The 12,266-nt window shown below is 36.7% G+C and overlaps 1 protein-coding gene across 6 annotated transcripts in view; it reads right to left on the bottom strand.

The window, feature by feature from the left end:
* The window catches only part of St3gal3 (ST3 beta-galactoside alpha-2,3-sialyltransferase 3), a 168,072-nt gene that overhangs the window by 130,584 nt on the left and 25,222 nt on the right, over window positions 1-12,266 (bottom strand). The window contains exon 2 of one of the 6 annotated variants that reach the window (XM_010634601.3): window positions 10,704-10,763. The exons of the other annotated variants lie outside the window; for them this stretch is intronic. Within the exon in view, the coding sequence (XP_010632903.1) occupies window positions 10,704-10,763 (60 nt within the window). The remainder of the gene's footprint in view (window positions 1-10,703; window positions 10,764-12,266) is intronic. 6 annotated transcript variants of the gene reach the window in all.

Raw genomic sequence — 12,266 nt, 5'->3', positions numbered from 1 at the left:
GCATATTCACACTGAATATACCCACCCATTAGTAACTCAGCTATCTGTCCTGATAATCAGATTAACTGTTGCAGTACTGCAATACCAAGTTCAAATAACTTCTTTTACTTTGTAGTGACCTCAAAGTGCAAAAGTAGTGATGCTGTCAATTTTGTCACAGTATATTATTACAGTATATTGTTACAATTGCTCTATTTTATTGTTTGTATTATCTTTTACTGTACCTAATTTATAAATTAAACTCCATCATAGGGATGCATTTATAGGAAAATATAGTATATACAGGGTTCAGTACAATCTAGTTTCAAGCAACCACTGGACATCCAGGCACACATCAACCACAGATAAGGACAACTGAACTCTTGCTGAGCACAATACCTGTCACAAAGCAGGCACTCGCAAGTACTGAACGATGAATGAATGAACAAATGATGAAACTGTCTGGAGCCAGGTAATCATTAGGAAATGAGAATCTCACTGCTATCCTTTCCACTGTGAATGAAAAAACCAAATTCTGCATGGCACTGCCACAACTTTTTAAATTCTGTATTTTAGAATGTCCATAACCCTGGGAGGCTTGGTTCTTCTACCTTCCAGATGAGTCACCTGTTGCTTCATATAGGGATTGCTTATTCTAAGTCTTTACCCTGCTACTCCTTCTTCTGAGGCCATATTCTAAAAACTGTAATCTATGATCAGCAAGGCAAAGATCCTGGACATCCTAGAGATGCAAACCATTTCAGTGACCCACCCAATACTTGCACATACAGCAATGTGGCAGGCCTCCAGAAGCACTGCAAAACTTTCCACAAGAAGATTATTTCAACAAAAAATTATTCCTTTCTACATAAAAATATAAGGGCTATGGGTGTAACTCAACGGTGGAGTGCTTGCCTAGCATGCACAAGAACCTGGGTTCAATCCCCACCACTGAAAAAAGTAAAAAGCTTTTAAATTAAAATATGTGTTTAGTGGGGAAAAAAAGAAATTAAAAAACAAGGGCCCAAGGTCATTACATACTGTCCACCTTAAAATGATTAAAATGCACCCAACTGCGTCCCAATGTATTTTATCTTTCTTTTAACCTCATATTGGGATCGAATTAAATTTTATCCATTGAATTCCACTATTTGCCTCTTCAGTTTCGTTTAATTAGGAAAAGTCTACCCCTCCATTTTTGGTTCTCACGTCACTACTTTTTTTTTTTTTTTGAGGATTCCAGACCAGCAGCTAGCTTGGAGCATATCCTACATGTTGGATTTATCTGATTATTTCTTCATGATTAAATTCAGGTTAAATATTTCTGGCACAAAGATTATGAAAATGCTTCAGAATACACAGATTGACAAAATTTCCCACTACTTGGAATAATAAATCAGCTCATCAGGTTAAGGTAGGTACTAACCCAAAGAATATTTTTTCCCTTCTGATTAGTAATTATTAAGTAATTAATGTAAGAATTAATGGGATAATTTTCTTAGTATTATAGTGGTATGTGGCTATATAGAATATCCTTGGGTATTTGGAGAGGTTGGCTTTAACACTGGGGATTGAACCTTAGGCCTCACACATGTTAAGTACTCTACCACTGAGCCACATCCCCAGCCCCATCCATCTATCTATCATCTATCTATCTATCTATCTATCTATCTATCTATCTATCTATCTATCTATCTGCCACTACTAGGAATTGAACCCAGAGACACTGTACTAATAAGCTAAAATGTCAGCCCTTTTTACTTTGAGACAGGGCCTCGCTAAGTTGTTGGTCAGGATGGCTTCAAACTTATGCCTGCCTCAGCCACCCATGTAGCTGGTATTAGAACCAAGCACCCCCATGTCCAGCTGAGAATAATATCCTTGTTTTTTTAGGAGATGCAAACTCAAATACTTGAGGAAGCACCCAAAGAGTCTGCAAATTATTTTCATATTGTAAGGAAAACTGTGTATCTACAAATATGGCAAAATGGAGATCTAGTAGAAAGGATCTGGAGGCTCATCCTATTGTTCTTGCTGTTCTCCATGGATCTGTAATTTCTCCACAGCAAAAAGCTGAAGAGAAACAACAAAAAAGAATTAACAAACGTGAATTATAGCTCAATGACAGAGCACTTTCTTGGCACCACAAGCCCTGGGTTCAGTTCCTAGCAACACACACACACACACACACACACACACACACACACAAGATTAACAATGGGTCAGAATTGAGAGCCCATATTTCCCCATTTTACTGAACAAATTTACCAAATGAAAATAAAATCTCTTTAAAAAAAATTACTAGGGACAGGAAAGGACACCAAAAATACAGAAAAATAAAAAGACTTAAGCAATAAGTTCATGAAAGGAGGTCAGATCTGCCACAAAAGCTCTGGATTTCAAGACATCTGCACATCATTACAAAAACTATACATACACGGGCAAAAAACCAAACCACACTGCCTCTACTGGATACCTTCAGTTTCAAATCAACCAACTGCTCATATCTGTTCTTTTAACTTTTCTGCTCTTAGGGGAGAGAAAATGATGTGAAACATCCAGAAACACACAGCTCTCAAACAGATAATATTCTATAAAGTAAGGAGAAGCATCTGTTTGTCTAAGGAATTTTTTCTGAAATCAATAGCATGAGCATCTCAACTATTACAACCATGATCATAGCCTGGATGGTACAGATACCACACACACACACACACACACTGTGTTTTGTTTTGTTGTAATGCTGGGGCTCAAAATCAGGGCCTCACACATGATAGATGAACATTCTGCCACTGAGCTACATCCACACCTATCTTTATTTAAGAAATTATAACTTCTGGTCTAAATTTTAGATCATGGGTCAAAAGTTGTTTCCAAGAAAATGACACCCAATGTCTCATTTATTTAAATATGATTTCCAAGAACTGACTTTATGCCAGGTGTGATGGCACACTCAAAAGGCTGAGGCAGGAGGATTGCTGTGAGTTCAAGGGCAGGCTGAACTATAAAGTGAGACCCTGTCTCACAAAAATTTTATTAAAAATCGATTTTATACACATGGAGAGAAGTCTCTAATTAATGTTTTCTAAACAAGCCAATCTGTTTATTGTAGATATTTAGACACTCATTCTGAATATAATATATATTCACAATTTTTATTTAGATGCCAATAAGCAAGCATGTTTACTGCCCAAAGGGAAGGAGCCATGAAAGAAAAAAAAGAGGATTTAAATGCAGAAGAGAAGGCTAAAGGGTATGAGAATGAGTAAGAAGTCCATTACAAGGGGCCAGGGATTTGGCTCAGGGTCCATTACAGATCTGGCAATGACAACTAGAAGAGTAAGGATCCTGTCAAGGTAGGGAAGGCAAGTACAGCTCTTAAAACTTAATAGATAATAACAAATCTTTTTATTATTTTGGAAGATGAAGCTGCAAAGATGGCCCAAGATAGGGATATAAAGGCTTTGTATACCACTAGAGGGAGCTCTGGATTCTTCCTGTTAAGAGACCAGGCCTGAGCTTCCAGCTCAGACACTGAGCTTTACTGGACTTAATATCCCATGTACTTGGCAAAGTACCTAGCAAGCAGCAGGAATTCAGAAATGTTTGCTAAATTGAATAGTATCTTCACCAGTTGAAGCAATAAGAATCAAGACAAGACTCTGTCAGATGCTTTGTTTCTAGTATTAACAGTTAACCACTGTCCAAGCAATTTTCATACTATTCACATCTCCAAAACAATTTGTTTTTTCTTTCTCCATTAAACATTGTCTTTGAACAGGACATACCCTTCATTATCATGTCTTTGTCATCAGTACCATCTTAGCATGTCATAATGACTGCACCTCCCTACTAAGTCAATACTGTACTTTTAAACTCTGCTCGTGTTAATTTGGGTACACAGCTAAGGACCTGAGCCTGTCCACTGGGGTAGAATCTCTTCCCATCTTTTTTCACCTCACTGTTGCCTCCTTTACATAGACTCCCCCCGGCTCCCCGGTAATAACAGGGATAAAACTCAGGACCTTGCACTTGCGAGGTTAGGTATGAGGCCACTGAGCTAAATCCCTGGCCCATAGACTCTTTTTTTTTGTACCGGGGATTGAACTCGGGTTCTCATACTTGTGAGGCAGGTGGTAGAACCACTGAGCTAAATCCCCGGCCCCCATAGACGTTTTTTTTTGGGGGGGTGCTTTTTGAGACAGGATCTCACTATGTAGTTGAGACTGACCTGGAACTCACTATGTAGCCCAGGGTGGTCTCGAATTCACAGCGATCCTCCTGCCTCACCCTCCTGAGTGCTGGGATTACAGGCAGGCGCCACCATGCCCAGCTCCCATTTTTTTTTTTTGGTACCAGGGATCGAACTCCAGTCCCTGTGCTTGCGAGGCAGGCGGCGGAACCTCTGAGCTAAATCCCCGGCCCCTCCCCCACACACTCTTAACAGACAATGTTCTGAATGATTTCCCAACTATTCTTATGAGACTTCAATATATTTTCACTCTAAAAATCTTCTCAATTACGTGCTGTCACATTTAATGTTTAAATTATTTACTCCTTGCAATAAAGGATTAAACGTTTTAGTCCCATACTGACATTGAGTTTATCAATATAATTTTGTACTTGCTTTTTTACCTATAAAATTAGAAAAAGGTCAAGAACAAAACTACTACATAAAATGCAATATACTCCTAATACCTAAATAGAGCTTAAACTAGTACTATATTTAACAGTGAGAATGAATTTATGCAAATATAGTTTATGACTTTTTCATGTAGTTTCCCTAATGACCAATTATGCAAGTTATAAGAGGAAAAGAATACATAAGTAAAATAAGGTAAAATATGTGACAGCCTCAAGTCCAGAGCTTTCATGGTAAGAACTGAATAAATGTTAAGTCCCTTTCCTTTGCCTCTTACCTTACTCATAACCAGAATATTTAATCAAAACATAAGAAATGAACACATGTGGGCCAGGGATTTAGCTCAGTAGGTGCTGCCATGCCTGCCTCGCAAGATCCCTAGTCCCGCAAAAAAAAAAGAAAGAAAGAAATGAACACAGGAGCTGAAGGCACGACTTCTTCCTAAATTTTTCTGAAACCCATGTACTCTCCTCCATCCTAATTTTACTTCCTAAGTTTAGAGTTCCATCTTTTTATTTCTTGCCTCAGTATACCATGCTAGTAATCCAGCTCAATACTGGAAAGAGTGGTGTTTGGGAACATGCCTGTCTCAGTTCTAACTTGAAGAGAAAACTTTCAAAATTTCACCCTTAGGGTGTTTTCTTGAGCTTTTATGCACCCTTTCTCAGAATAAGCTCTTTACTAGCTTTAGTTTGCTAAAGAGTTCCAGCATGAGCAAATGCTCAATATTATTAAATATTATTAAATGTTTTTTCTGTATCTACTAAAATAGATTTTTCTTTTTAATCTAAAATCTGACTTATTAATGTGAATAATGACATTGATGGATTTCTCTCAAGTTAAATCAACTATGTATATTCTTTGTACAGAAGCCAAACTAAATTGATATATTACCAGTTTTACATATTGTAGAATTTGCTAAAATTTTTTTCAGAATTTTATGCCAATATTTTTAAATATCTTGACTTGTAATTTTCCTTTCTTGCATTGTTTTTATTGGGTTTTTGTATGACTGATACTGACCTCAAAAAGTGATAAGGGGTGTTCTTTCTGTGTTCTCTGGAAGTTTGTTAACAGCTGGAATTATTTATTCTCTTAGATTTTCTGAAAAAATATCCAGGGAAGCCATTTGGACCTGGAGTTTTTTGACATTCTGTGGAAAGGCTTTTGACTACTGATTCCATGGTTTAACTTCTTAATAGTTTGTCCCAAGGTCCTGAGTTTGAGCTCCAGTATGTCCCCCCAAAATTAAAAAAAAAAGAACTTGAAAGAAGAAACAAACTAAAAATATTCCAATAATGGCCAATGATTATAATAATTCTATGGGTGGTGCTGACAAAATTGACCTATGTCTAACATAGGTCCTGTGATCAATAAGTGAGGGGAAAATATTATTTAATATTTAAAATATTATAAATATACTTTATATAAATATATAATTCATATAAATATTTTAAATATTATAAATATTTTATGCACCTTCTGGACCAAATATAGAACTTGTTTTTTATTCATAACAAGAGGGTTCAAAAAGTCATTTACAATTTAGATTAGATCTAACAGACCAAATAAGTGAAAAATATGGGATAGCAAAAGGCCAACCAGGACGTCCATCACCAATGTCTTCACCATTAGTTAGTGGGGAGACACTTTATTGAACTTCTACCACTCACAGAAAAAAAAGGAAAGGCCAACATGACAGTGTAAATGTGTTGTTCAAAGAAAGACAATAATGCAATGGAATTTGGAAAGAGATCAGATGCAATCTGCTGGTGCAATGTTGTTTGGACTTTCCAACTACCAGAATTGTGAGCTAAATAAATTTCCTTTATAGCAGATACTTTGTCACAGCAACACAAGTGGACTAACCCAGTATCTTACTGGTTTCCTTTCAGATGATTTGGACACTGCCGTATGCAGTGTGCCACTCAGATCCCCTTGAAGGATAGATTTATTCTCCAGCTGCTGTGATTATGGTGGACAGAAAGCCCTCAGCTGCCAGCCTTTTCAGGAAATGTCTTGGCTGAAGAGCACTGCCCTTATCCAATCACTGGTGGCATTCAATGACTACTCAGAGGCAAGAGTTTGCATCCCCCAGATCTCAACCTGAGACAGGCACTATGCTTTAACATGATAGCACGTTACCTAACTTTACCTAAGTATCTGGCATAAGTATGTTATTTTCCCATCAAAAACACTCAAAATCACAATGGGACAGAAGATTTAAATTTGTGACTCTGCAAAAATTCAGAATGTACTATACTATTAAATGACAATATTTGCAAAAAAGAAAGTGAGAGGCCACAAATACTTTGTGAGTCCTTCTGAGAAAAGCTTTGAAATTGTCTCCAAGAAAACACTATACCTTGCTTATAAGTGCCAAAGAAATTATTAAGTACTTCAGTTCCTGGTACTGGGAAAGAAAGAAATTATTAAGTATATAGCAAAGAACTACTTATCAAGAATTATTGTGGACCTGCTATTTCTTTCTGCTGGTCCCTGGTATTATCATAATTATAGCAGTTATTCTTGAGTGTTCACTGTAACAAATGCTAAAGAATTGTGCTTGGACTATAAAATACAGGTTCACAGACGCAGTGTTGGGTGGGGAGGACTCTAAAGCTTCAACTTGTATGCTTCTATTACACCATAATGCCTCTGGGGTCTTGAATATTCAAGCTTGAGAGAGGTTAACTAGTATAATTAATTCATTAAGTAATTTGTAGGAGGTGAGCACAAAAGTCAGGTAAATGTGCTTCCAAACCCATTTTCCCTTTTTGATCTTCTACTGCCTCCCCTGATGACTAGGACATTGGGCCTGCCTTCTAGGTGCTTAAGACCACAATTAGTCCAAGGTCTCACCCATGCAGGGTTTTGACAGAAGTGACATCCAGCACAAACCTGGGCTAAGGCAACTGAAAGGTTCTTCTGCCCTCTTGTGGTTCAGAGTGACTGCTACATACTCAAACTCTGATAATATACTGAAATACCATATAAAGGCACTCGGTGGCAGGCACAGAGTAGCAGGAGGCAACTCTGAAGTGGAGTAGATTTAATAACAGAATGTTTTGATTTTGCCACTGGTCCATGTGATGTGTTACTTATAAGAAGAAATCTTATCCTAAGATTTCAGAGAAAAACAAACTAAAAATCTATATTGTGCTATAATAAGGAATAATCTCCAATATCCATTTAGAAAAATGATAAAAGTTTAAAAACATTCTAAGCCCCAAATAAAACTCCTGATCTTTGCTTTTTATACTTAGTGATTGTAGAAATCTTTCTACCTCAGGATATACAGCGCTTCCTCATTCTGCAGGTGTAGAGCACTCACTGGTCAGAAAAAACTCATTTATTTAATTTGTGCCCTACTGGTGAACTCTTAAATTGCTTCCAAATGTCTGCTATTAAAAACAATGCTGCAAATAAACAAACGATCAGATGAATCCCCAGGAGGGGAAATGCTGGGTCAAATGGCACATTCACACCTTTGTACCACTTCCCCTTTGAAATTTTCTTCTTCTGACTCCCTTCTCTCTCTCTCTGGCTGCTCCTTCTCAGACTTCCCACATTGCCTTGCTTGCTCCTTAGTTGTCAGTTTACTGGGATCTGGTCTTGGTCCCCTTTCATCCTACAATCCTTTCTTCTCTCCAGCACTGTCAGCCAGTCTCGGCTCTGGCTATCAGTTTTCCTCCTGTAAGGCAACCAAAGTCATTACAGTATTTCTAAGTTTCATGCTTCCAGAATTATTTTATGCATATGTATGCAAATACAGATGTAATATATATGTGTATATATATGTATAAATATGAACATATACATCAGATCCAGCCCCCTTCTACATAAATGGAAGCATCTGTACCCTAAATTGAAGCAGTTTTAATGGAATTCTGCAAAGCAACAATCTTCACAGGAGACAAACATATGGCCCTTCACCAGGTGTGGTGGCACATGTCTGTAATCCTAGCACTCAGAAGGCTGAGACATTTGGCTAGCACTAGGAATTGCCTCCCTTTCAAGGCCAGCTTCGGCTACATAGTGAATACAAGGCCAGCCTAGAATATATAGTAACACCCTTTCCAAAAATAAATAAAAGTGTGACCCCAAATGTTTTTCAACTTATAGTTGATGAGACAGACAAATGGAGTGAACTCACAGGAGAAGATCAGATTTAAAACATTGTCTACTTAATTGAAGGGCTACAGAGGGGAACAGAGCACAGAAGCCAGTAAGTAAAAGGTCAGAATCTAGATACAATCTTTGACAGCTGTGGTTACCTATGAAAGGTTTTTGTTTGTTTGTTTTTTCCATTGTAAAGCTATATCACATATTATTTATTCATCAATGGATGGATATATGGGTTATTTCCATTTTGGCTACTATGGATACTACTACGATCAACATTTGTGTACAAGTTTTAAGGTGATCATACATTTCCACTGCTCTTGAGTTTAAACATAGGAGTGGAATTACTGGGTCACATTGTAACTCTGTAACTTTTGTTTGTTTGTTTTGTTTTGTTTTTGGCGCCCTGGATCAACTCACTCAGTAAGACTGAACTCGGGTACTTGTGCTTGCAAGGCAGGCCACTGAACTGCTGAGCTAAATCCCCGGCCTCTACACTCAGTCATTTTTGAGGAACTTCCAAGTTCTCTTTCACAGTGATCTACGTTTTACATTCCCACCAGCAATACACATTATTATCTGCCCTTTGGATTATAGCCAGGTTAGAGTTTGAGTAGTATCTCCTTTGTAGGCTTAATTTGCATTTCCCTAATTATGCTGAATGTCTTTTTATATGCTATTGACAATTTGTACAGTAAGTCTCTGACTTTGGAATGGAGTTCTGGGACAACATTCATACGTTGGATTTGTTCCTAAGTCCAACAAAGTGAGGCTTTTGTAGTGTACCTGTGAAAGTTCACAACTCGAATATTTATAAGTCAGAGACGTACATACCTTCTTTGAAAATTTAACTATTCATATTCTTTGTCCAATTTAAAAATTAGGTTGTCTTAATATTGAGTTATAAGAGTTGTATAATACTTCCTACTTTTCCCGTATTTCCCATTGAGAATAAAAGATTCTTAAACACCTAGGAAAGTACTGTTTTCTCTTTGTTGGATGCTGACAGTGGTATAGTGCTGAGGACCAAAGTCAAGGACCTGCAAAAACTAGGCAAATTCTCTACTACTGAGCTATATCACTAGTCACAATTACTCTTTTTCTATTGCAAAAGGTAATCACCAGAACTACAGATGCTCTTCAACCTACAAAAAAGCTTATGTCATGGTACACCATGATTAAGCTACAAAATATCAAAGCTTAGCCTAGCCGACCTTATTAAACATGATCGAAAGACTTACTGCTGGGCCAGGGATTTAGCCTAGTGGTGCCACACCTGCCTCGCAAGCTCAAGGTCCTGAGTTTGATCTCCAGTACCAAAAAAAACAAACAAACAAAAAAAACAAACAAAAAAAACACTGCCTACCACAGTTGGGCAAAATCATCTAAAACAAAGGCTATTTAATAATAGAGTACTGTATATCTCATGTAACCTACTGAATACTAAAAATGTAAAACAATTGCAGTATAAGTAATTTTTGCATTACTCTAAAGCTAAAAAATCTTATGTGTTTAATTCTCTTAATTCAGAGATTGTCTGTAGTTTTAAATCCAAATTAATCAATGATAGTTTTATACCACATACACACTTTTTGAAAGCCAACCAATTACCAATAGCTTCACTTAAATGACTGTGCTTCTGAAAAGCATCCAATTATCAACAACAGCCTTACTCAGGTAACTAATAAATTCATAACTAAAGGTGAACCAACCCCTAACACTTTTTTTTTTTTTTTTTTTTTTTTTTTGGTACTGGGGATGGAACTCAGGACCTTCAGCTTACAAGGCAGGCAGCCGCACCACTGAGCTAAATCCCCGGGCCCTAACACTTTTACTTTTGAAAGTCTCACTCTCTGGAAAACTCTAAAAAAAGCAATGGTTCTTAAACTTCTGGTGTCAAGACATCTGTGTAATCTTAAAATTTCTGGGGACTCTAGTCAGACATGGTGGCACGTACCTGTAACTCGAGCACTCTGAGAGACTGAGGCAGAGCCAAGGTTGGGTAATGAGCAAGATCCTGTCTCAAAACAAACAAAAAAATTTAAAGTGCTAGGGATGTAGCTCAGTATGGAGGCCCTGCATTCAATCCCCAGTATTATAAAAACAAAACCAAAAAAAAAAACAACTGAGAACTCCAGAGTGTCTATGTATGTGAATCAATAGTTATATTAATATTTACTATATTGGAAATTAAAAACTAAGGAATCTTTAAAATACTAATTCATTTTAAATTAACAAGTTTATTAAATTATTACCATAAAAAACACAATTTTATGAAAGAAAATTTTCCAAAAATTAAGAATGACATCATTTTATATTTTTGCAAATATTTTTAAATTTCCAGCTTAATAAAAGAAATCTGGGTTCTCATTTCTTTCTGTATTCAATATATTATAAACCATTTGGAATAAAGTATAGTATATGAAAACTTTTGTTCTCTCACACACAGAAAAGGGAGGAGCATTACATTAACCTTTTCAAATGATTCTGGATCCTGTGCTTTTGAAACTCAAAAAGTAGTAGTTTCCTAAAGGTTAGTTATAATATGGAATCTAGAACAACAGTCAGACCTCTGTACTTGTTGGCTTCAGAATTCACCAAACCCGTACTTGTCACATTTTGATGAGAAATGTTTTAGTATTTGGTACTTGCGTCGGTCTCAGGGTCACTCAGTAACAGTGCACACCCCTGCCACATCCCTCGTTCCCACCTTGAACTTCTGTGCATCTGGGGTGTTAATCATGGGTCACAAAAATGTTAAGAGTGATGCCATGAAGCCTAAAGACTTATATTAGCTCAGTAAAAGGCTAATATTATTAGCCCAGTAAAATGTGAAAATTCTGAGGAACTTTAATGAATTATTTTTAAGTAATTATTTTTTATGGGAAAAATCTGTTCAGTACTTGTCAGTTTGGCACTTGTCACAAGTTCCGGAATGAATTAACCACAAGCACTGAGGAATGACTGTATATTGATGAACATTTTCAGACCCTGTTACGTTAACATCCACTGCTCTCAAGTATAAATAATTTAAAGAACAAGACAAAAGATAGATAATAGGGAGATAAATCTTCAGCAAATGAGGAGACCAAGTGATGAAGGGAAGGTGGAGAGAAGGGAAAGGGAAACAAGGCGAATTAAGATATATTATATACATGTATCAACTACCCATTCTGAATGTAATCATTATGTACTATAAACATTAATAAAAATTGTTAAAATCCACTGCTTTATCTATACTTTGGTTCTTTCATCCATTCTAATTGTGTAGCATCGTAACAGTAGTCGTTTTGGCATCAGTGGTTCACTGAGTTGTGCACATCTTCCAGTGTTTCACATTCACTATACAATAGCAAAACATCACTTTTGTTAATAGCACTGCTTATATTATCAGAAAAGTATTTAAATATTGAGGTATCAGTCTCATAGCAGCAGATACAAGTTTTTCAGAATTCGAATTTTCTTTTCTTTTTTTTTTTTTTTGGTACCAGGGATCGAACTCTGGTCCTTACGTTTTCAA

The sequence above is a fragment of the Fukomys damarensis genome, unplaced genomic scaffold (assembly GCF_012274545.1).
Source record: "Fukomys damarensis isolate Sample0158 unplaced genomic scaffold, DMR_v1.0_HiC HiC_scaffold_23, whole genome shotgun sequence".
Taxonomy (NCBI): domain Eukaryota; kingdom Metazoa; phylum Chordata; class Mammalia; order Rodentia; family Bathyergidae; genus Fukomys; species Fukomys damarensis.
This window is presented reverse-complemented; position numbering and strand designations above follow the sequence as displayed.